Source organism: Pezoporus wallicus, unplaced genomic scaffold (assembly GCF_028554395.1).
Source record: "Pezoporus wallicus isolate ANWC-B61680 ecotype Strahan unplaced genomic scaffold, APGP_CSIRO_Pwel_v1 contig_8089, whole genome shotgun sequence".
In the NCBI taxonomy this organism is placed as follows: domain Eukaryota; kingdom Metazoa; phylum Chordata; class Aves; order Psittaciformes; family Psittacidae; genus Pezoporus; species Pezoporus wallicus.
In genome coordinates, this window is record NW_026637801.1 from 38,637 (window position 1) to 64,989 (window position 26,353).

General features: G+C 41.0%; 1 protein-coding gene across 1 annotated transcript in view; it reads right to left on the reverse strand.

Annotated features, from left to right (window-relative positions):
* Positions 1-3,055: 3,055 nt before the first annotated feature.
* LOC130598322 (receptor-type tyrosine-protein phosphatase T-like) overlaps positions 3,056-26,353 on the reverse strand; it is a 127,560-nt gene continuing 104,262 nt past the window's right edge. Inside the window, exons 2-3 of the mRNA XM_057407630.1 lie at positions 4,795-4,920; positions 3,056-3,240 (exon numbers count right to left, since the gene is read on the reverse strand). Of these exons, the coding sequence (XP_057263613.1) occupies positions 3,185-3,240; positions 4,795-4,920 (182 nt within the window). The 3' untranslated portion in view covers positions 3,056-3,184. The remainder of the gene's footprint in view (positions 3,241-4,794; positions 4,921-26,353) is intronic.

Genomic DNA, 26,353 nt, shown 5'->3' on the forward strand with positions numbered 1-26,353 from the left:
AAAGCAATTCAGCAAGAAACAGCATGATATGGATCACGGGTATAGATACAAATCTATGTATATACAAACACACATACACAAAAAGTAAAGCAGTGCTTACACTAAGTGTGATTTACATACATGAAGGGGTAAGCAGTCAAGCAGATGGAGCCAGATCTTCAGCCTCTGTGTGCTGTGTATGTGCTAACTTGGAACAGGGAAACTTCACAAAAGCAAGCCTGAGATTTAACAGTAAATCTAACACCAAGGAATGCTGTGGAGACAGGCACATGGCAGGATGGCTTTGTAGAAAGAGTAGAATCCTATTTAATACAATTAAAAGTAGTTACTTCAGTCAAGTCAGCCCTGGTTAAGTCTCCGTTAGAGTTCATTTGCAACTGATGGTGAAATCCTTTGAATGTGCAAATATTAAATGCTTTATTAATATTATTCTTGCAACTGCTGCAGGAACAGGCAGGGCCAAATCCTCGGAATACTGCAAGCTTGTAACATGACAAATAAGGCCAGTACTTTTGCCTGGCTAGCTTTAACACATTTCCTTGTTGTACGAACCAAGCATCGGGCTTAAAAATACAGGAAAGCTCAGGCCCTACTTTACCACCAAGGCAATCACTTCTGTAATCCAACATAAACTAAACAGCCATGTCCATCATACATCACCCAACACCAGCACATAAAGACTGAGTATTTACAGAAAAAGGGCAATGAAAACTGTGAGATGGAAATAAAGAGGCGCAGGGGAAATCTACTGGCTGTACTTTGAACTTCTATAACAGGATTAAAGTCTTGTGCCCTGCCAGCACTGTCATGCAGAGCACTGAACCCCTCCTTGGTAACACAAACTTAGGCAAACACCCCAAAAAGATCAGAAAGCGATGACTGAAAGTATAGGGTAGACAAGGAAATGAGACACTGAGTTAGGAAAGGTTAAAAGGAGTAGGTCAGGTTCAGCCCTGCAAAGCAAAGACTTAACTGCGTGCAACTATATAAAGGAGGTTATAAAAGAGACCAACAACTGATTGTTCTCCCTAGTGAAGGACTGAACAAAAAACCACTGAGATGAAGCCATAAAAAGGAAAATGAAGGACTGAGAAACTTTCTAATTTAAGCAGTGGAACAAACAGCCCAAAGGCTGTCTACTACTCATCGCTGAGGGTATTCAGGCTTAAGTAAACACCCATCTGTTAAAGGATGTTTTGTTGTAATACCTCCTGCAAGGCGGTGCAATGAGAGTCCCACCGAAGACTGAGGACGCAACACCTACAATTCATTTCTTTCATTAATTTCATCAATTAATTTCAGGTTTTGAAACATTTACTCAGAGCAAACATCTGGTTCTTAATCCCCCAGTTAATGCTGCTTTCAGCCCTAAGGAATTAATCATAGAAATCATGGAAAACAGTTTATTTGCCAGCAATGGAGTAAAACAAATTGCCTACCAACGTCTACACTGCTAATAGAGCAGGAGAACTGTCCTTTTTTCCCCTCCTTTTTTGACATTTTAATTTAAAAAATAAAGAGTAGAAAGTTGTCCCCAGGCAGAGCTTTGCAGCAGTGTGTCAGCAGAGGATTACACAGCACTGCAGACTCAGGCTCTCACCCATGGTACTGACCTGCGATCTAAGGATGAGAAGTACTGTAAAAAGGGCTGGATATTATCATTAGTATTCAGGAGGCCAGAATTCCATGGCTTAGGTTGAATTCAAAGGGATCTTCTGAAAGCAGACACATTTGAGAGAAGAAAAGAGCTCTGCTGTGAAGGCAGGCGGGCTGCCCAGGCCGGGGCCAGGCCATGCTTCCTGCCACCGGCTCCCGGCAGGCTGCGCTGCAGACTTGCTTAGTATCACTGAACCAAACCAACTCCTGCTCCCATTTTGTTTTCACCACTTCCACAATGTAGTATTTTAACCTATTAACAACTACAAAAAGGTAATGGTAAGGTAATATTTAAGTTGCCATACTGATAAAGAAAATCTGTATTACTTATTGCATTCTCAGAACCCATGTGTTCTGGCACTCCTGTCTCCTCCCTTCATGCCAAAGAGCTTTCCCAGCTACAGCTGGCCACCAGAAGATACTCACTTATAGAGTCCCAACCTGGTTTGTGCTGGAAGGGACATTAAAGCTTATCCAGTTCCAACCCCTGCCACGGGCAGGGACCCCTTCCACTAGAGCAGCTTGCTCCAAGCCCCTGTGTCCAACCTGGCCTTGAACACTGCCAGGGATGGGGCAGCCACAGCTTCTCTGGGCACCCTACGCCAGCACCTCAGCACCCTCACAGGGAAGAACTTCTTCCCAATATCTAATCTAAAGCTAACCTCTATTCCATGAACACCTCTCTTGCCATCCCTTACACCCTGCAGCTCAATGGATTTACACCCCACTGCTTCCAGCTACTGTGACGAAATTAAATGCAATGGAAAACCAACCACCATAATCATTCCAGCCCTCTGGCTTTAAAGATGTCCCTACCTGTGGGAATGGAACGTGCTGTTCATCAGCTGATTCGCCCAACTCTGCCACTACACGAATTTTAAATAAACATCTTTAATTCTCACAAAACAGACTTTTCAATACATACCAAATACAAGCAACATGCATTACGATTCTGTGCAGCAGCCCAGACTCTCAATAATAGCTCCGAACGTCTCTGTTAGCTTCAGGGACTCTAATTGACCACTATAATTTACTTCAAGGTTAGTGTGATTTGGACAGCCCTTGAATACGTGTTTTTGTTACTAGAGCCTTCTGTGCACTTTCGCTGCGGTCAAGCTTTTTTCTACCTACTAATTTCACATTTTGTGCTGTGTGAATACTCCTAAGACATCAGTTAGTAACATGAGGATCCGAGTAATTTCTCCATATGCTCCTTCAGATCTCTTCAGGTAATATTTCTTTATCAGCACATTCACATTGGCAGCTGCTTTACCTGTGCATCTTTCTACAACAGAACTCTGTTTCTTATTTGTTGTCTGGCCTTCATTAAATTCGCAGCTGCTCTAAGATCTTTGTATCATTTATTAGTGCTACTAGATACCATGAAGCGATGTATTAAGGGGGAAAAACACCTCTAGCTAGTTTTAGAAGAAATAATTCTGAAAGCCTTGTTAAAAATTACATTTGTGCTTTGGGGTTTGGTTTGTTTGGCGTTTTTGCCCTGCATTCCAGACTGTTGTTTCTCTACTTACTTCTCTATGGTTCCAGTGTACTTCAGATGATAATACATTTCCATATAGAGTCCTGAAAGATAGATCCTTTACCATTCAGAGTTGACAAGTATTGAACTCATTCAGTCCAAGCCATATATGCGTTCTTATTAATTCTTTTCTTTCCAAATTGGATCAAAACTGCACATGTTCCTATTCCTTCAGTTCACTCTGGTATCAGTTAATTCAAAGATCTGCTATGTGTCTCTAGCTAGGTCTTCAGCAGGGTCAGGGAACAGGACACAAGGTAAGAGCCAAGATACTACGGAGATTAAATTGCCGTGATTAAAAAGGAACAACATCCAGAACAATGAAATACCAGAAAGCTGCAACATTCCCAATTAACTCTGGGGATGCCACAGCCAAATCAATTCGAACGAGGCTTTACATGCTCTGAAAGATCCTGTTCTGAACAAGCTCCAATAATAAAACCACCCCACAACTTAACCAGCCTTTAGTGACGGAGAAACTGCAGCTAGGCTGGTATCTTGTGCGCTTGTTTTCTACTGACAAAAAGCATACAGAGATGAAGACTGGGCTGTCAATCAGGGAGCTATTGTATCAGCTCTATATGGTAGCCTTAGCACACAGTGAGCAATTACAAGTCTCTTATCCCAGTAATTACAGCCATAAGAATACCTCTTGAACAACACAACATTCCGGTTCTGCCACATAGCTCATGCTTCTCAGAGTGCAATGCACTAACTGTAACAAATACTTCCTTCTTAAGACTGAAATCAAAGTCTTAACTGGCTGGTCAGGTCTCACTATCATTATTTCCATTAGAGGGGCTTGTGCTGCTACTGTAGGTGGCAAGGAACACAAACTTAGCGCGCTTAAGTTCTTTTTCAATGGGAACAAAGCATTCCACAACATTTTTAAGGCTAGAGAACTGACTCCCACACATACCACAACGGTGACTCCAGTGGGAAACAAAACTATTGGAAATCACCATTATTGTGAGCTCTTCAGAGAATATTCCTACCACGTGGAAGACTGATATTATTGGATGCTCTCGATATATGTTAGTAAATTAGATATTCTGGTAACTCCCTGTTGGAAATGGGTGGGTTTTGCACATGAAAATTGCAGTCTGAAATCCCAGCCAAATCAAGCACTGACTACTGCAGTTCGTTTTTTAGGAGTTTGTCTTTCTCAGAATTAGAATTTAAAGCTGTCAGTTAAGAGCTAAATGGTTACTGGAACGTCCAATATTCCCAGGCATTACAACACTTTATTTTTTCTGACCTCTCAAACATGTCTCTCCCAGAAAAGCCAGCTTTGCGATTCTGAAACATGCAAAAAACTGGCCAAGCCTTAGAATGTTAGACCTGAAACACTGCTTCTCTGTTGAACACAGGATTAAAGTATAAATAAGCTATGTAAAATGACTCAACAAACATATCAAATGGCAAATGTTGGGAAAAGACACGCACATTTATGAACTCTGTTGTCAAATTATTTTGAACACAAAAGTCATACTGGGTTCTGGTTTGGTACCCAGACCCTGTACACACCCATTTAGGGCTCAGAACTGATTCTCTCGGAGAACAGCATCTCCCCACTGTTGCTGGGGATTCTTACTTACCAGTTGGGACAGCAGGATCCATTGTTGGCTTTTCCCAGGTATTGATCTGCTCCCAGGTAAATCCATTGGTTCCCAAGGCCACACTATAACCACAATTACTGTAGTGCTCATCAAACGAACAACCACCTAAAACCAAGAAAAACAAACACATTCCTGTATTATTTGTTTATCCCTCATTATGGCCGGTCAATTACTTAAATATTTCATATTCAAGTTTACCCAGGGGAAAAAAAAAAAAAATTAGATTTCAGGCAGCAGAGGAGGTATTCAGAAAACATTTCTGTTCTTTCCCCACTTTGTATCCATTGGAAGCCTTTGTTTTCTTCCCTCCATGCTACTGTTTCCTAGATCAGTTCCCTTTATTTCAGCTTATTGCCTTTACATTTACAAGCATATGATGTGCACATGCAAGAAAATTTGCATTTGGGTCCCTGAAACTGAGAGTTCATTACATAACCCCCCAAGTCAGGTATTAAAAGCAAAAATACCCCAAAAAAATAGAACAGGAGAGTGAGAAGTGGGAGGACGGAAGAAGGAACACAGATGGTAAACAAGTACACTGCTGCTCCTACAGGTAATCCTCACTTCACTTTTAAGCCTCGAATTACACAAGGTTGGGTTACACCTATGGAAAGTGCAACCTGCCTTTTAACCATCTCTTCTGCATAACAACATGCAGCTCTGAGTGGCACATGACCATTCCTCAAGGTCTTTCCATACTTTTGAATGCAGTGTTGTTCTTGACAACAAGAGAGTAACAAGGAGTGGATGGCAACCCACATTCACACCTTCCAGACTGTTGACTGTGATCTTCACTACTGCAGTTCCTGAAATACTTGGAAGGAGTTAACTGTCACAAATAACCTGGCAGCTGCCTCAACACTTGTGGATCAAGGGAAATCCATGAACACTGCAATGAAATTCTGTATTCCAGCACAGATTTGAAATGTGTGTCACACAGACAAATCAAGCTACTTTATTCCCTGCTAGGATGGATATTCCTCTGCTGGTGTCCCTTACAAGTACTTCGGGCACATTTCCTCTTCACATCCACCCAACTTAGTCTGCCAAACATATTCCAGTACTGGATCTATTAGATCAGGCATCCCAGGTCCTTGAGTTTAGACATTAATCATGTCAACAGTGTCTCTGTACAGCTCTGGCTTTCTCTCTTATGGAAGCAAGGATACATTTTCTCTGCAGATACTATTCCTCCACAGGCAACTGGACATCTCACACTTCCAGGCTGCAAGGACTGAGCTCAAGGCAACACGAACTTGCTCTGCCAGCCAAGCTGCCAATTGCTCTTGACGCTAATCGGAGTTACAGGCAGAGATGCTCCTGACTCTCTACTCCTTCCCACAGGCTGCACTGCCTATATGCACTGAATGAATAGATGGAACATGAGTGATCCATGGTTCTTCTTTAAGGATTATCCAACATGGGGACATAGAAGCCTTCTTTGGTTTCCATCTATATTTTCTATTGTCTAGTTCCAGAAAAGCCCAAACTTGTCTTTGTTCCTGTAGAACTCTTCATAAATGATGAACACAAATATATACCATGTCATTAATATTTATTAAATCCTCATTCTGCTAACGGATTTTATGCTCACTCCAACCACATCTGGTTTTCTACAAAGATTCACACAGTATTTCTATTTAAGTGTATACTGGAAGGATTTGTTGGGTAGAGTGCCTGACACCCCAAAAAAATCACAGAATCACAGAACAGGGTTGGAAGACCTTAAGATCCTCTGGTTCCAACCCCCTGCCATGGGCAGGGACATCTCACACTAAACCATGTCACCCAAGGCTCTGTCCAGCCTGGCCTTGAACACCGCCAGGGATGGAGCATTCACAACTTCCTTGGGCACCCTGTGCCAATGCCTCACCACCCTTACAATAAAGTAAAAATACCCTGTTGCTGAAGAAGACTTTAAACACAAGCTTCTCCTAAAAAAACATTTGATAGACCATATATTTCCATGATAAATAAATCTGACTACAGCACATTCTATAACCCTCGTAAACTTGCCTGTTAGAGTCAAGTCTCTAGAAATATTTCCTTTGTGTCATTATTTTACACTATTTTAGTAATTTCTTCTTTAAGTTTACTGCACTTGTGAAGCTTTGCCAGCTGTCAAAATGAGCAGGATTACACTTAAAATGTTTCCTTAATTTGATAAATCTAATATAGGTGAAAAAGTTCAAGTTTAGAATATTAAACATGCTCATTAAAACGTCTAGGGGAAAAATCAAGGTGTTCCAGATTGTGTGGGAGTATGCAATGCAACTGAAAGTCACCTTTTTCACAGCGAGAGGGTATGAGAGACATCAAACTGCCTGTTCTCAGCCTCCAACCAGAGCATTCTAATTTTGACAGATCCCCTTTAATAGCACAACTCCAGACACAAACCATCCCCACACAACCTCTGCTCAGCGCAATGCAGCGCACAATAACGGTGCTGTCTCTGAGCTATCACTTTGAAGGGATTGCACACAAAGTCTCTGATGGAGCCAGACAATTGTACGAGGCCTCACGCACACAGAGAAAATTGCACAGGCACTGTTCCGAGGTCCCAGAAGCAAAACAAGCAACAGCAGCAAAATACGGGGTAGCAATCCTCATATAACAGGGAATGTAACTATCAATACCTTGCTCTAATCAGCTAAGTAAGTTATTTTACACACGCTGAAGCAGGCAAAGTCAGCAGAGGGGCTGAGGAGAGGATACGGTGAGAACCTGGGCAAGACTGGGAGTTTCCACTGATAAGAGACAACACCTGGGAAAGCTTCTAAAGTGCCTTGTCTGAAAGTCAAAGCTAACCTTGCAGTACAATTAGGTAAGAAAGGCAAGAATAAACCATATAGAGGCTGAAAAATAGCAGCAAGGCACCTACATTTTAAAGACCTAACAGATTAGTGGAGAAACCTCCAAATGCGGAGTGGCAGGGCAATAAACCAGAAGGATTAATTTACCAGATAACAGAATTGGAGCTTGTAGGTGAATTTGCAGGAAATGAGGACAAGGAGAAAAAACCTGAGTCAACTTTAATGCTCAGACAAGCAGGCTGGCTGCAGGAATCTCGGGTACCCAAGAGGAGGGAAGTCTCCATCTGCTTCTTGCTATGGGGCGTCAAAAGAGCAGAATTAAAAGGGAAGTTTGGACTCAGAGCTGTATTAACTTGGTAGATAAAAGTCAGCAACTCCTCTGCACTATTACAGCATACATAATACTACAGAACAGGAAAGAAACTTCAGAAAGAGGAAGGGAAAAATCACAACATGTACAGTATTCCAGATGTAGCAGTTACTTGTTCATACCTGCCAAACGAGCGTACCATAGGTGGCCTTACTCCTACCCTTCCTGCAGAGCACGGCACACAGCTCCAGTTACAGGCAGCCACGCTCAAAAGCGGCTCTGAACCTTCCACCTCACCTCGAGAATTCCATGCCCACCGCGCTCCCCTCAGGACGGTTTCCCTCACTCTTCCTCCCCCTTTTCCCGCCCTTTCCCCTTCCTTAAGCGCGCTCCCGCAGCGCTCCGCCCCGCTCCTGCGCACTGCGGGGCAGCGCAGCCCGCTCTCTCCTCGCCGAGGCCGCGCCTCCAGCACGGGGACGTGGAGCCGGGCTCTTAGACACACACCGGCTTCCGAAACGCAAACCCAGCCGCGGCTCGTGGTTACCCGTCCCGCTCCTGGAGGAGGCGCTTCCCGTGCTCACCGCCTGGATCGAGCGTTCCGCGCTGCAAGATCCCTAAGCACGCGGTTACACCCCGTTAGCGAAGTTCAGTTTAGACTACATTTCAAGCGTCCACTTCAGTGGGGGTAATAACTGTCAAGTGAACTGACAGGCGAAATTGACCAGAGAGGTTACGTTCATAAGCTTAACTTCAAGTATTTCCGAAGACACACTGCTTACGTGGATACCTAAATATGAGCTACACCTAAATACACTAGAACGTAAAGGGGAAGAGGGGAAGGTTAGATCCATCCTAATGCAGAATCATCCATTGCTGAAACACGACTGCTTCGCAGGAAAGCAGAGCTATTCATAAACATAGAATAATAATCCTCAAATTGAAAGACAAAGATACCACTCAGTGAATTTAGGTACCAGGTTGGCACGTTATCATTTTAGCCGCAGTATCAGAAAGGTGTTTGAGTAACATGAAAACACCTACACATCTGCTAAAACAGGGTTCTACAGCTTCATGTATTAACAAGAATGAGGATTTTTTAGGAAGCTAACAGGGATCTTGGAGTATTTCCCATGTTTGGCTGAAAATTAAACAGTGACAAATGCAGCTGCTAAGCGGGGCAAAAGAAAAGCGAATGGATATGACTGATATTGTTAGATAATGCATGTGGTGTTGACCCCTTTTCACAAAATGAAACCCAAACAAGAAGCTCTTCTCTTCCTGAAAAGGGTCATACTGAAGCAAATAACAGCTCACATAGGAAGGATAAAATATCCCTTGTTTTACACTGCAGGCTTGTAACAATGCCACTGCTCATCTGAATGATGCTAATTAATCTTGAGCAGACCTATCATCAGTCACTGAGACTTGCCCCCGGATTAAATGTAAACCAGCCTTGCATAAATTGAATGCTTCCTTTGAATATATAATTGAATTTGCAGAAATGTGCGCCAGGGGGGTGTTTAAATAAGTGCACAAATATGATAAAAAGAACTTCACGCCATAATATCTAATTCAGTAAGCAAAAATAATGGCAGGGCACAGTCCAATTAGTATTTGATTTATTTATTTTAACAAATCCAATTAGGAAAATGTTTTATAAAGTCATCCAATGTCAAACTCCCTACGACAAAACAGATCTAAAAAAATCCAATACTTCCAAAAAGAGATAAAGAAACACTGCGTGAGAAACCTCACTGGTTATCCTATGCTTCTAAATACACACAGAAAACAGCACAGATTCAGACATCGTTTGGAGTGCTTACAACATTCCCAAGGTGGGAAGGGGGTAGAGACATAGCAAGTACATCAGTCTCCTTTGTCCCATTTCAGGTCTTTTTCTGGGACATAATAAATAAGGGAGAAAAGTAACTACTTAAGAAAAAAAAAAGGTGGGGGGGGTGGTGGATAGCACAGAAATGCTTTAAAAGCATGCAGTACTTTGCTGGGGAACACTTCTGAGGCTCTCCTGAGAGCTGAGATACCAGTTCATCAGCTTAGACCTTGGCCTCAAGAAATATGAGGCAAGTAGAGGAAGAAACAAACACTGTTATGGTGAGGTAGGAGCTATAAAACTCCAGAAATGAACACGCTGCTGTTTCTGATCATCCATTCTCATCTTTTCCAAAGACATTCTTGCTTACAAGGGCTGTGAGATACATTTGACTCATTAGGATCATTTCTATTGTGGGATTTATTATACAAAAACACATTAATAACTTTTTTGTTTATCAAACTGTGAGACCTCACACAGTATATGCTTGAGAAATCTTACTTCATATTCTTATGGAGAGAGAAGAGAATAAAAATGCGCATGTAAAGTCTGTGTGGAGTTGCTTTGTTTAAGATGGGATAAACAAAGGGATTTGGGGGTTCCCTCCCTCAGGAAGAGTACTTAGTGTTTTATGTGCTTTCTACTCCTTCCAGAAAGATTACGACAGAAGACATCAGAAACATGCACACAAGCAACCCAAAATGCTAAGCTGAACAAGAAAGCAGATCCAGATTCTCCAGACTAGAGTTATTGCTAACGAGCACTCTCCACAGGCTCAGCTCTCAACAGACATCATGCCAAAGAGGACAAGCATGGAGAGACTGAACTTGTCACTTGAGGTATCATTAGTTTTAAATGTGACACCCTGAAAGCAATGCATTTTGTATAGCCTTAGGTATCTGCACAGCACAGGATGGGAAGCTTGAGAAGGGCCAACAGTAATGGGTATCTCATCTGTCAGAAAATCATCCTGCTGCCATCACATTATCAACCTGCTTTTCTGACTGGCTAGTTTCAATCAGTACTTCATTATTTTATATCTATTTTTAATATTATTTATCAGTAGTAGCATTTATTATTTTATTATATAGTTATTAGCAGCATTGTTATATATTTGTTTTTCTAACTGGCCAGTTTCAATCAGTACTTCATTATTTTACTGATTTATTCTGTATTCCCAGATTTTCAGGAAAAAGGTTTCTGCAAAGAAAAAGGAGTTCTCTTTACTGAGTCAAAGGGCACCATATGTTCACCATGTATTTAAACTCAAACTCTGCAAGGGAAAGGTCCTCAAACTGCAAGGAAAAGCTTTGATCAAGTTGTGTGCCTTGCTTCAAGGATCTACACCAAAAGAAACTGAGAAACAGATTCCCCAGTGTGTAATAAGGCATAAACTCCAAAGTAAAACATTCATAACATCTTCTGATGTCAGTTGTTTAAGAACTGAGCTTAGGCCTACCGTAAATTCAGGTAAGTCACTCAACCATGAAACACAGATGCACTGAAAACCGGCTTCTCCGCTTCTGGTGCTCACAAAAGTGCTTCTCTCCAGGTATCCAGATGTTCTGGGGTTTAGAAGTAAACATCAGTGATTTCTCTAGTGCCTCAAACACATTGCTGTATGTGATTTGGTTTCTGCTGCAAGATCACTCCTCATTGATGAGGTATTACTCATCTGCCACAGATGAGTTCCATCTCTTTTCCTTTCCATCTTACTCTTAACACAGTATTATTAGAGTCACATATAAGCAGAGAAAGTTTTCTCTACACTCTGGAAGGTGCAAGTCCTCTGAGATAGCGGTAACAATTGTTTGGTTTAGGTACGAATCGTTGTTAGAATTGACTGAATTTCATTCCTTTCTCATGGTCTCTGTTCTGGCAATCAGATCTCTCAGAAAGTGCACCAATGAAAAATCACTTCAGGATTAATATATATGTGTATAGCTTTAGGGTTTGTTTTCCTATATCAAGCTAATCCTTGGGAAAAAAAAAAAAAACTAAACCCCTAAAACTGGAGCACAGCTTAGAAAAGCTCTTCATTTCAACTGGAAACGGTAATGGTCGCAAAGTAGGCTCAAGACTGGCGTTTTTTTATACCACTGTGATTTCAAGTGCTATCAACCTATTAAGGAAGACTGTCATACCAGTACATCTTTTTAAAGTCTTTTCCAAATTTGTATGCCATGTCAAATTGCTATCTCTGCATAGAGTCACTGAATTGTTTGGGTTTGAAAGAGACCTTAAAGCTTATCCAGCTCCAACCCCTGCCACGGGCAGGGACACCTTCCACTAGAGCAGCTTGCTCCAAGCCCCTGTGTCCAACCTGCCCTTGAACACTGCCAGGGATGGGGCAGCCACAGCTTCTCTGGGCACCCTGTGCCAGCGCCTCAGCACCCTCACAGGGAAGAGCTTCTGCCTAAGAGCTCATCTCAGTCTCCCATCTGGCAGGCTGAAATCATTGCCCCTCGTCCTGTCACTTACATTACAACGTTACACATCTACTTCCACGCGCTTTGAAGCGGTTCACGAGCACAATTTCCATGCACACACACAACGCATACGCACAAATTCAGTGGTTGCATGTTCATTTCATAGAAGCCTTGCTATATTCAAAATATTACTGACACTGCGTAAGGAATCCTGTGCGGTCTTCATGACTGTCACCAATAACGTATCTGAATGTTGTGAAAGGAAGAGATCAAACAGGTCTAATGTTGTCTGGTGAAACACCTAAAGACAAAATCACCTCCCAGTAACAAGTTTTTCTTCCAATACTTCTCCACAGAAGTTATTGGTCCCAAATGCGCAATAGAGTCTGACACAGTTTATCAGTTATCTTCTAATCCCATGGAACCACTCTGCTGCAAAACAACCATTGTGCCTAGGATCCTGGCATATATGGAACAAGTATTTAAGCTGTATTTCCTAAACTTGTCAGGTTAAGTTTTCATTCTTAAATTCATTGTTATAGGTTTCTCTTTGCAGAAGCTTACCTACATCTCATGATTTGAGCCCTGGACCAGCTCATACATTCATTACTAATTCTGTACTTTATAATCCACCAAAGATGAGTGAAAGCGCTTTGAAGTATCCTAGGAGTAAAACTAACACTAAATGTCATTTGTTTAAATTTATGTGTCCAAATTCTAGGATGACTCATCTAACTTCACTTGCCAGAATGTCTGTCCTTTATTTAATACCAGGAATATCTTTTTCCTGCTGACAGCTTAGCTGTCACTATTTCAATAGCTCAATATTAACATTTTATTGCTTTATTTAAAAGTGTCATTATTAACATATCTATAATCTCATTGGATTTCTTAAGCTATGGAAGAAAGCCCATTAATACACTGCATCTTTCAAAGAACCCTAACTTTGCAAGTTCAGTTTAGTTTCAGCCTGCTGAAACACCAAGATTTATGTGAAGAGATTTCAGACTTGTCTGTCCCAGTGTAATGAAACTTGTAAAATTAATAGAGTCTTCAAAACCATACAAGATCCTTAAACAGACATTCCCCACCATCTTTTCTTATTTTTCTAGCTAATAACCTTTGTAATTCAGTAGTTAGTGGCTTCCTGCTTTATTCATAAGATGAAATGAAGATTCCTTTTTAAAAATGCAAATTTATATCACTTTTTTATTCTTGTAGTCTGAGTAGAAAGCCTTACTTTGCTTCCATTTGTTTTTTAACTTACAAGGCCACTTGTTTTTCCCTAAAATAGTGCCATTCTGTATTCCAAAAACATCTGAAATGATTAGCCATAGTTATTGAAGATGTGCTGTATTTGTCAGTAACCATTTGTGAGTATTCATTGTTTTTACAATTTCGCCAAATGCTACATCAACTGCTGCACTGGAGTCTTGGATCAGTCAGAACTCTCTGCTGACTTACTTCATTTCAGCATTAGGTAATGTCACGTGGAATACCTATTCAAGCTGCAGTTGTTTAAATGATGTATTTATTTTACTTTACCATCCACCAAGGCAGCAAAAACTGTCTGAAGATAGCTGGTTCTCACTTATTTTATATTCCATTAAAAACCTATCTTCCTCAATAAGCTTTTGTACAAACCAAATGAATGTGTTTGGACTGTAAGCAAGAAGCAGGCTTTGACTGACTCACATTGTCTTTGGTGATGAATAATATCTCAAAAGAGACAATTTCAAGGATTCCAATACCATTTACAATTGTGTCTTCTGATCTTTCTCTTTTCCTACTGCTGCTGGGGCTCCTGGTTTGGAATAGGATCTCCTTTTAGCTGAGATGTTTTCTTGGAACTTACAGTCAGAAGACATGAAGACAAACTTAAGGGGTAGGAAGTCTGGTTTATTGCCAGTGACCACAGCATAAAATTAAACATGATTTGGTTACAGTCAAATGTAACCAGAACAGACATATTTTAGAGAAGAAGTTCAGTGCTTATTGGGCTGGCATTTTCATAATACTTCCATCAGCACAACAGCCTTCCCAAATGAAGCCAAAGGAAGTCAGTCAAAGCAGTGCTGAACTTCAGAAGGTCCCTTGTTCTCTGTAGAAATTCTTAACACTCCATCTGCAGAGACCTCTGTGAAACTTTGCACTTGGCACTCTCTGAAGCTTCACCACCACATTAGCAAAGCTAACCCCTTCCTAACACCTACCATGGTCTAGTGACTACATCTTGTGCACCTACAGAAAACTACCCACAGTATGCATAAGGGCAAACAGGTGCATCTATACACACACATCCCATCTGTATTCCAAGTGGTTCGAAAAAGAGTTTAAATGTTTTATTGTAGAAGAGATTCTTGGTGAACAATACTGATATTTTGTTCAAATTGCTTCTAAAGAACACCACATGCAGTTAAAGCTCCAGCATTGTGCCAGTCTCCAAAGGCTGCTCCTTGATATTTGAGCTAGCAGGCTTAATATAAACTAGCTCAACTGTATGCTGGTTAAATGACAGAAAACTATCTAAAAAGATAAATATCATCTGATACTGATCATCAACAAATAAAATCTATTGACTGATACAATGGCAGTAACTTGCAATGGGTGTAGCAATTGATATATTTTCTTAAATTTAATAGTTCTCTTACTAGTAGCTACTCCCAGGGAGTGGCTCTATCAATAACTTTTATTGAGGTCTAGCAATCCTTATAGCTACAAGACTGTGCATTCTTCAGACTGAGGTTCTCTTACTAGATACCCTTTTGCTTGCTGCTAACAGTTACTGCTTCAAATTACATATAAAGTGCAATGGCAAGGATATGCGAAAATACGTATTTTAATTTGGTTTCAGTTGAACCATGATCTTCATTCGATGTGTCAGGAGCAAGTCAAGCTCAGAAATGACAGTGGTTAGCCAGCTGCTCTGCTTTCACATGCCCTGGGGTCATCAGGGAACAGGAGGATAAATACTAGACTATGCAAAAGACCTTGCAAAGTTTGGCCGGTTGATTGACAGTTGAGGGACTAACAATCAGGTAGAGGTTCCAATTTTAACAATCTGTTACCTGATTCTTTCATATACACATATATATATGAAAAGCTATATATATATGTTTATTTTATCTCTCCATTTCTCATGCCCATTTTCTCCCTTGATGTTTGTGGATGCTTTTCGGAATCACAGCAAAGTGGCGCAAGCACTGAGCACTGGAACCCTGCTGTCCTCTGCACCACATTGTAAACATGGGAATGATGGGAAGGTTTGCTTGCTTTTAGCCTCCAGACTCCTCTGTGTAAATTCTCTACCCAAAAAGCAAAACAGAGTAAATACGTGCCAGGAATAAATAGATCCCTGCCTAACAGCACATGTGAGCTCTTGAAAATATATAGAACTCCTTTTCTGTTTAACCGAATTTCCTACTACGCTATGTAAAGCAGATGTGCAAAAGTGCCTCTCTAATTACAGCTATGAATTTTCCACTTACATTAGCTGACCTAGAACATGCATTTAGCAGAGCTGCAGCTGCAGTGTTCTAAACTCTGTATTAAAGAGTGACAACAAGGAAAAGGAGGGGAAATTTAGGGCAACATTAGCAGAAATGCAGTTCGCTCTAAAACCAGCTTGCATTCTGTTAGAAAGGAGGCATCACACACACTTCCCCACTCAGGGTGTTGTTCTGACCCATCCTTAGCCACCTGCAGCCAGTGACAATCACAGGCAATCTCCAAATATGACCACCAGCCACATTTTGCTGAGACAGTCCCACTGAAGCCACTACAAGGTAGCTTCCCCCTATCCCCTTGTGTGGGGAAATTACTTGCTAATAACAGGGCAGCTCAATATCTGCAGAGTTTCTTAATATTAGAGGAATTCCAAACTGTAAAGCGTACTAATTTGCAATGGTTTATGGTCACTGTGGACTTCATGTCAAAACAATTTCAGGCTGTACTATCCTTGTTATACAAAATTTACTTGGTAAAATACAGCAGAAGATTCCCTATTCCATTATCCAAGGCATTTTTTCTGTTTCTGGGATATATCATCTCCAGTTTGAGGCTGAAATATAGAATAATACATTTCCAACAGAAAATACTTTTGAAGAAAGACTTTCCGAGTTCCCCAGTTCTTATGCCTTTAAAATAGCATCAAGCCTGAACCCTGCCAGGAAGAATTAAAAGCTTAAAGCATTTCTGAGACTTGAAAGGCACAAGGTGAAGGAACCTAAATGTAATCACTGTTCAGGATACTGAATGACCAGATTCTAATAAGAAGCCCTTTTTCTGTCATATAAACCATGGTTTCTGTCATCATTTAACCCTTGGCTCCTCGAGACATGAGCTAGACACTCAGCTTTTTATCCCCAGGCTCATGTTGCCATCCAAACAGAGATGGCTTTGTGAAGGACAGATTCTAAACATCTACATTTGAAACATGCTGTGAAATAGTTTAACAGGCAATACATCAGTATTTCCTTTTAGTAACTTAGGAGGATTTTGTTAACACCTACACAAGTATAAAACAAGACACTTGGGAAGTACTGCAGACAAACTTTCTGTTGCTGTTCCTGCACTGTCTAGGCTCATAAAAGCAATTCAGATGCACAAAAAGCTCATCTATTGGCCATTTACTTCTGGAAATAAGGTCTTACAAGCAATTTAAGAAGATAATTGTCCTTGCTTGAAAGATTTCTCTTTACACTAGACATTGAATGACACTGTCTCCATAAATTAGACAAAATACCTTCTGCATGACATCACTTTATCCATATCCTCATCAGGCCCTATAAAACACCTTTCCACTTGGATTTTGGTAGCTAGAAGGGTATTTCTGAGTACAACTGCATGTAGTATTTAACAGCATAAGAAACTTCATTAAAAGGTAATGCATTCCCAGAGCCCCCAGGTGAAAGCATAGGCACTTGGGAGCAGAGGAAGCATCCTTCTAAAGATTCCAAAAGTTCAACTGAGCATAAAGTTTCTAATGAATTCATTGTTCAGTTTCATACAGGTCATTGTCATTTTAAGATAACCTCTGCAAGAATACATTTCATTAAATATAGGATTCCTCAAAAGGTTATCATTGTGATATTAAGTAATTCAGAAATTAATTCAGTTTCTGATTTAGAATTGAAAATACTTACCCAATTAGAACCATACTGCAATTATATCGATATATCAGTTAACTGCATGAGGCACTACAGCCAAAAATGTGAGAGACGGAGCAAAAGCCTTGTTCTTTGGTGTTTGCCCTATGATCCTTCTCGTAACCTGATGCAACCATACCTATCAGGTGCAAGCCTTAGCACACTGCATAGGTAAAACCAATAATGTAATAAGTTAATCAGGCATCACCATTTGTTATCTACCTGCTTTGCAGCCTATTGGAACAATTATAGCATCAGACTATCTTTTTTATGCCAGAGTCCTTTCACAATCACCTGAGCAGCACATATCTGGGACTGGCAAAGGAAAAGACAACAGAGCACTGCACGGAGCTTAAAAATAGAGGAATGGCTGAAACATGTCAGGCATCTGCTATACATTAATTGGAAAAGTCACAAGAGCAGAACAAACACACACTGAATACTCCCTGAAACACCTTCCCAGCCTCAAACAAGCCTCACCGATACAGATTGCTGTTTTTTCAATGGATTTGCCCAAATGTTTCCAGATCTATGCACACTTCTGGTTGCCCAGAGAAGCTGTGGCTGCCCCATCCCTGGCAGTGTTCAAGGCCAGGTTGGACACAGGGGCTTGGAGCAAGCTGCTCTAGTGGAAGGTGTCCCTGCCTGTGGCAGGGGGTGGAACTGGATGAGCTTTAAGGTCCCTTCCAACACAAACCAGTCTGGGATTCTGGAATCCATAAACTCCTATGATACTTCTACATCTTAGCCACGCTCTGACAGCTGCGGGCTCTTACTTTCATGGGGACAACTAGGAACAGGAAGGGCAGGAGCGTTCTTGTCCTTATGCAATGCTGTACAACCATGGGACAGCAGCAGTGTGTTTGCAGAGACAGCATTTGCCCTGTGCTGAACTCATACTCCAGGTCTGAGAAAGGGCCTGCAGTATATTTTCCCATGGAAGAAAGTGTGCCTGTCAGGCTGTACCCAGGAGACTCAGCTGCTGTAAATCACATTCTGCACCTTGGGAGGAGACAGGCTTCTCACTAGGCTATCCATCAACAGTGCGTATTTTTGATTTCTAAGGCACTGTCTCACAGGGAGGACAAAATTGTGGTCCTTGACAGTACTGCAGCATTTTTAGCAGTTTAAGACTATTTTAAGATTAGATAATGAATACAAACTCGATGATGAGGTCCCAGCTGGAATAAAGGTGTTATTTAAGTACATCTAAAAATACTCATCTGTGGCAAAAACTATTCGAACTTCCCAGAACAGAGACTACAATTAAAGTGGACTTTAAAAAAAGCAATATTTAAACAGCATTTACAATTCTATTAGCATAAAGTCTAAAAAGAATCAAAGTGAGTGGATTTGGTTTCAACCATGAAGCTTGTGCCAGAGCTGCAGAGGTCAGGTTTTGTTTTAATGAAATTTTGCTCTTTCCCCTCCAGTCTTTCCTCAGAGAAGGAGATGATACAGCTGTAAATCAGCTGCATTCAGCTGCAGGACAGGTGTCAGCACTGAGTTACTGATCACATTTGACCTGACTTAGTTACACTACTAACTTTAAAAGCAGTTATAGCTCAGTGATCCCACTCCTCACATCACCACTGAGGGTCAGTGCAATCTTCACAGTGAGGTTTGTCATGTATGTAGAGCTAATTGCCACGACACTTCTTTAATGGACTGAGCATTATCACAAACAAGGAATTTAATTACACACCACTCTGAAAACATGAACATGAAAATATGAGCTATTAAAAAGTGACCTTCTCTTTCCTTTGAGTTGACAGCAGCCACAGGGAGCACTGTACTCATAGTGACAGCATGAGCTGTAAGCCTGAAGTAAAAATTACAGCATTTATTAGCAGATAATCAGCTAAATTATCTGATTTTTCTTTTGACCTACATTGAATGAGGAAACAAATAGCTGGGCATGCTCAAGAGAGCTATGACTAGTGACACGGCATTGGTATTTTCATCCCAGTGTAACCAGGAATCATCGCAACTTCCCTAGGATGGCTGGAAGACACCGTGGCAAGGACAGAATAGTGTAAAAGTGAAGCTCTGTTGCTGTTTAGGAAAAGAAAATACTTCAACTGTGAAGCAGTTTGTGCAAACCACAGGTTCACTCTAGCAGAAGTCCGACTTCTGTGATGTGCTGAATTAATCTTTCTTCTGAAGGAGTTCCTGTGCTGTACCAAATACTTCAGATGAAATGATTTTTGGTCTATATAACAGTATTCTTATTTCACCATCCCACCTTACAGAAACGTGTTCTCTTTTCAGGACCAATTCTCAGAGACTCAGCTCCATCTCCGCTTGTTAATGCTCCAACAGCTTCTTGTCATTTCCAACTGATTTATAATCTTAAAGTGAAAAACTAATTGGTCCTGAGGTGCATGACCTTGCACTCGGTAATGCTAAATTACATTCCATTATAAAACATTTCATCGCATTTCGAAGTCCTAATTCCTCCTGTCTCATAATTGTATCCTCCTCCAGCTGTGTGTGGTTGACTGTATTTAGCCAATTCCTTGTTATTTAGTCCTAGACTCACCCATTTAGACACACTTCTTCCATAATAATGTTATAAAACCTGAGTTAGAGCTCCTACACTACCTTTTCCAAAGCAGTGCCTCCCTACCACTGTAGCTCAAACCCACAACTAATTTTTCAGTAACATCCAGTCACCGATTCCTTTGTAAAGTGTATCATTTCACATGTATATAAGTGCGTTTCCAAAACTGTAGGCTAAGTTAAACCTGTCTGGCTTTAGCAATCAATACGGCAAGATTCAATAGTGAATGAAAGATTTTGTACCTGCTTGCACCGATTTTCCATCCATCTAGTTCCATATGATATTAAATGTTGACTGTGATATAATGTCTGAGATAAAGTCAGTGGACTAGCATGCTGGTACTGATTAAATTGGGCAGTTATTAAATAGAATCTGATTTCCAGTACTGTCAAATTGATACAGTATTTGAGAGGAGAAAATGATGATGAGAAACAGAAGAACAAGTACACTTGCTCTAAACCCCTTCATATCACAAGCTTCCATTGGGCTTGCTTAAATTTGAAGTTCCCGTTTTGACATGAAGCATCAACAATCTTGAATTAGTAACTCATAAGTACCTTTATAAGTTACTACAAGCTTAGATTTTTTTCCTCATTGAATCTTGGGAGAATTTCACAATATTGCAGATGCACACTATGCATAGAAAGCTGATTCCCACCCTGGCTTTGAGAGTTTACTTCTTTTATATACAGACAGAAGTAAGTATATTTGTACACATAGCTAGTAAAAGAAATCCGATCCTTTTTCTGCTAACTATAACATTGAGGAAGCTGATCTACATTATACTTGAATTGGTAGTAGCTGTTGCTTTTCCTTCACTGTGTGAGAAAACACACCAACAGCAGTCACTGCTCCATTTTTCATGTGAGGCAGGCAACAGACAACTCCTTGAAGATAACGGGTGAGTGCTTGGGTAGGAACAAGCCCCGGAAACCTGTTGAAAACATCGGGCTTATACCTTGTTTTATAGGGCAACAATGTGGTACTACCCAATCTATGAGATATGCAACAGAACTGGTAAACACAATGTAACAGAACTGATAAAGCACAGAAAAATAACTGAAGTCCTTTTTAGGTTATTTTGCTAAATCCCAGAGGACCACACTATCATAATGCTTCTTTTTGTTTCTCTACAACCCTTCACAACAGAACTGTCCAAGTTAAAGGGTTATACTTAAATTCCCAAGAGAGAAGAGAGAGAACACTCATCACTGGGGGAACTGTGTTACAGAAATGAAGCCTTCTGCTCAAAAGTTCAACCTTTTCCTTGTTAAGACATTTTACATTGCAGGTTTCTTCAAATTAATGTCTTATACTAGTGGAAGCAAGTCTTCAAACACTTACAACTTGAACAGTAATGTGTCAATGAGAAGTATAAATCATGCATGATGACTGTTTCCTTCCACTGGTCTACAGTGCATTTATATTTGAGTGGAAGATCTGTTGCTCCAGAGACCAAACTGAGCACCTCCTGCAAGACTGTTTAGAAAAACCAAGAACCCCACATCCCTTTGAACTACCATTAGTTGTTTAAGGTTATCTCAAAAAGAAGAGATTCCATACATAATAAATGTGTCTACCAGGGAATTTAGATTGGGTTTTTTTTTAATATATTATAAGATTTTCAGTTAGCTTCATGTATTTCTAGGCTCCTATAAATGTCACATAATTCTATCCTTAAATATATGATTTTTTTCTAAAGCAGACCAAAATCCTTCACCTATTTTTAATGAGCTTTGTGTCCTTTATGAGCTCTTAAGCTATTACATTACATTACCCACTGTCTAACATGGGGTATGTTGAAAAGGCTGCCAGAAGATACACAGACCAGGTAACTGGACTACCCATTATTTACGTTTTTTATTGTTATTAAGGCTTTTTAGTTAAATTACATTCCTTTTCTGTATGACTTTTAAAGCAGCATGATCTGCTTGCAACCACCCACACCACAGGCATGTAATGAGACATCAGATTATAAATTATTATATTTCTATCTTAATTTTTACATTTGTTGTTCAGTGCCAGCATTTCTGAACAAGTATAAAGTGTTTTCCAATAGTCTTACATCTTTCTGGCCAAGATATCAACCACAGGTCTTATCCAAAAATACTTCCAAATGGATATTCATCCTTTTTCCCAGAAATACAAACTATACCCCCAGCTGAACATTCAATTTCCCATGTTCTTGTAGCATGCCAGAGACATAAATGATGGCCAGAACCTGAATAAGTTCAGGTTATTGTGCTAAAATTCCTTTGGAATTTTTATTACACTGCATAGTAAAGTCCGCAGTAAAAATTGGTAGTGGATTCTATAGGTGAGTGAGATTCTGGGTGGGAGGCTGAGAGGTTAGGATTGATTCTAGGAGTCCAAATACTAAGTCTAAGATTTGTTGCTAGGATAGGACTTATTTACCCACTAAACCTTTGTTTCCTTATGCCTGATTAGAGCGTGAGCCCTCACAAAAAAGGTGTGCTTTGGAGGGGAAAGGTGAAGAATTACAGAGTGTCTTACTTTTGGTATAATTTGGTTTCTAAAACATGGTTTTAGAACAAAACATGGCCTACAAACAACCTGGAGAGGGACTTTTTGCCAGAGCATGTAATGACAGGATAAGGGAGAATGGCTTTAAACCAAAAAAAAGGGTAGACTTGGATTAGATACCATGAAGAAGCTCTTCCCTGTGAGGGTGCTGAGGCGCTGGCCCAGGGTGCCCAGAGAAGCTGTGGCTGCCCCATCCCTGGCAGTGTTCAAGGGCAGGTTGGACACAGGGGCTTGGAGCAAGCTGCTCTAGTGGAAGGTGTCCCTGCCCATGGCAGGGGCTGGAGCTGGATGAGCTTTAAGGTCCCTTCCAACACAAACCAGGCTGGGATTCTATGATTTAGAAGCTGCCTGGCCGAAAGTGATGCCCAAGTAATTTGAATATATCTTTTATTCCTGTTTAGGTAACATTCTCCCCCTGGTGTCACAGGCAGTAGAAGGGTAGGAGATCTCTGGTAACCAGTCAGGCATTATGTGCAAATGCTAGAGCTCTCTTCTCTGCAGCTGCACCCCATTATGTAATCCCAATCTGTAATAGTTAGCTTGGTGAAATACATTAAAAGGGGTAATACATACTGTACTTTTAACAACCAAGCCCTTGGCGGGTACCTTAGCTCTCCATTTTAGAATACTGACCCATCAAGTCTGTACCTGCTACTTCCTAGACAGATAAAAAAGCAGTTACTATCGGTTCACCCAACTTAAACTTGGCTGCCCACCAGCAAGCCAGTCTCATACCTGAAGGTGTCAGGTTTTTAAATACAAGGCTTCAAGCATCTGCTTGGATTACTTTTGACTTGACTGTTTCATGGTAGAGGGGGACAGATTTTAGACACTGACAACCTCAGATTAGGGGAAGAAATGTCAATATTAAAACTTGTGTATGTCCCTTCCTCACACAGGACTGTGCAGACTTTACCCAATTCAGGTCATTAGGTATTTTAATTACTTTTCAAAAGTTTCATGGAATTATTCTTACACAAGTAACATACTTGGACTGCCTGAAAGGTGCAAAAGCCTTAACAAAAAAGCTTGACTGCTAAAGTTCATACCACTGCCACCTTTATACTTCTATCTCTAGAGAAACTGAATACACCAGTGATGTTCTACTGCATGAGGTATCAAATGTTCACCAGACAACAACAAAGTGGAATTTTCAATGCAAATGCTGCTTTTGAGGAAGGAGTTGTTGGGTGTTGTTTTTTTTTCCTCCCTAAGAGATGAAACAGTTTGTTCAAATAAATCAAATATTATGATCCTGTATCATTCATTGACTCTTGCTTCAGATAGGCTTATTTGTCCCAGAAAGGAAATCACACATTTCCATTTATAGGTGTTCCTTGTCCATTTCTGGGTTTTTTGCAAACTCAAAAGCTCCCTTGCAGGTAATGCCCCAAACTTGTTTGACCCTCCTCAAACAAGCATCAGCAGCTCAGCAGCAAGAAGACATTAAGCCTTCAGTTTGGTGGAACCTGCAGCTCTGCTCACACTTAGTACACAGAGGACAAACTGCAGAACGTGGTAGTTTACTTTCTGATGCAAGACTCTGCACACGCACACACAGAGTGCTGTCATGTTTGCATTCACAGGTGAGCAATCTTCTAGCACCTGTGACTATAAAGCTTTCACTTACAATTTAAGTTTAAAATTCCATGAAAGGCAAATGACATTGGAAACACTTTCATAATGTGGAATCCTAAAATCAATGCATCTACAGAGACTTCAGACGCCCCCTTAGGAGACTACGTTAAATTCATGGATAAGATCTCTGAAACAGCAGGCTAGTCATTCCCCCTTCAGATTCTAGCTTAGGCAAAAAAAGCCTAAATAGAAGAATAAGCAGATTTTTCTTCCAGAGGGCAAAGCAGTATTTCTGGAAAAGGCCACAATTTTGGTCAATACTCATCAGAAGTTAGACCATGTGAAAAAGTCCTCCGAGTGTTACTTTTTAGCTCTTTCCATAGAACTACCTGCATTAGGGATAATGCTGCAGTAAAAGAAATGCTTTTCACTTAGCTGAGAGAAACTTAAATACTGACAGACTTCATTTGGGCTCGTTTGCAGCCCTCCCTAACACTACACACCAGGAAAAGTCAACAAGGCAATAAGTGAAGAAAAGCAGCCAAGGACATTAGGAACAGGACATGCACACGGAGAGACCAGACAGTGTGAAGACCTCCTTTGACAGCTGCTTAATGTATTAGGAAAACATGGCTTAGCTTCAGAACTGTGGGATTTCTGAAGTACAATTTTAATACAACTTTCTAAAACTCCGAGTTGACTTACTACTGCTTGAAGGGATTATCCGCCACTGAAACAATGGTAACATCTGTCCTTTCCCTCTCCACTCTACTAAACTGACCGCATCCTGCATGTTCTCCCTTCCTTTCACCTTTCGCCAGCACTGACAGCTCTGGGGTTTACTGCCAGACTCTTCAATGTTTTTTTCTAGTACTAGCAGCATCACACAGAATTCAGAACAAGAATTCTCTCCACCTCACTGACCCTTTTAACCGATAATCCTAGGTGGAAAAAAAAAAACAAAACTTAAAAACCACCGCTATAATTTATGAGCTGAAAATTTCAGTTAAAAGCAATAGAATCAGGAATGCAGAAACATCCCCCATCCCTGGCAGTGCTCAAGGCCAGGTTGGACACAGGGGCTTGGAGCAAGCTGCTCTAGTGGAAGGTGTCCCTGCCCGTGGCAGGGTTGGAGCTGGATGAGCTTTAAGGTCCCTTCCAAAACAAACCAGTTGGGATTCTCTGATTAGAAGTTTGCAGCTTAGTGGCCTCCCCAGTGCTGTAAATGAACAATTGTTCTCACTGTACAGATGCCTCAGTGAAAGCAAGGGACTCATTTCCATTCTCCTGCAATACAAGTGGACATTCGAAAACTGCACAGAGTGAGAGGGGAGCTCATTTGGTAAATCTTCTAGGGCTGTGGAAAGGACAGCAAAAACACACACTGCAGTGTGAGCTTCCCCTCTGCCTCCCTCCCTACTGTAACTCGTATGAAACCATCCCGGAGCTCTCGCCAGCAGTAACACCCTTCCCACCTACACTGCTGTTCCATTCAAGTGTTTGTGTGGGCTTGTGCATGGACCCAAAAGCTAACTTGCTGCTCTTTCCTGTGCAGATCCTTCCCTTCTGTTTCTTCTTTAATGAGCAAAACTCAGAGCTTCCTGAGAAATTATAACAGCTTGGGGGGATGGGGGAAAAGAAGGGAAGATAACAACAAAATGAACTCAACAGCAGTGATTTTTTATGACTGGATGCAAAAATGATCGCTGGTTCCAACTAGTGCCATACAGCAATGCAAATAAGATGCTGGGACTTAAACCTGTTGGGACATTGTACAAGAGTTCCTGCAAGTCCCCTGCTTTTAATACAGTTTCACAAGCAGAAATGTCACTTAATCCCTTTGGGCAATTGCTTTTTAAAGGAATTGCTAAGTATGAAAAGCTTTCCAGCATTCTGAGGACGGTATTAGACAACTGACAACCCATAGTACAGAACCCAGCACTGCCCAATTCTGTTCCATCCCATTCTGCAAGCGTTACACCATCTCCTGGCACTTTTATCACTCTCGTGACTCTGGCAGCAGTAGAGCAGCAATACCCTTTCACACAATTGGAATGCAGAGCTCCTTTTAGTGCAGAAACCTGGACAGACTTTGCAATTGTTGCTAGTGCCCCTGCCCACAGAAGCTTACACTAACCCTACTCTGTAGTAACTTAAAAGCAAAGCAGCCACCAGTAGCACAGCTACTCCACAAAGACCTCTTTGCTGTGCATTTATGGGCTGACTATAGAAACATTTAGGACTATAGGGGAACATAACAGACAGAAACATGAATTTCCTAAAGATGCCCCATAATGCTGTCTCAGATGCAGTTGTCCTTGGT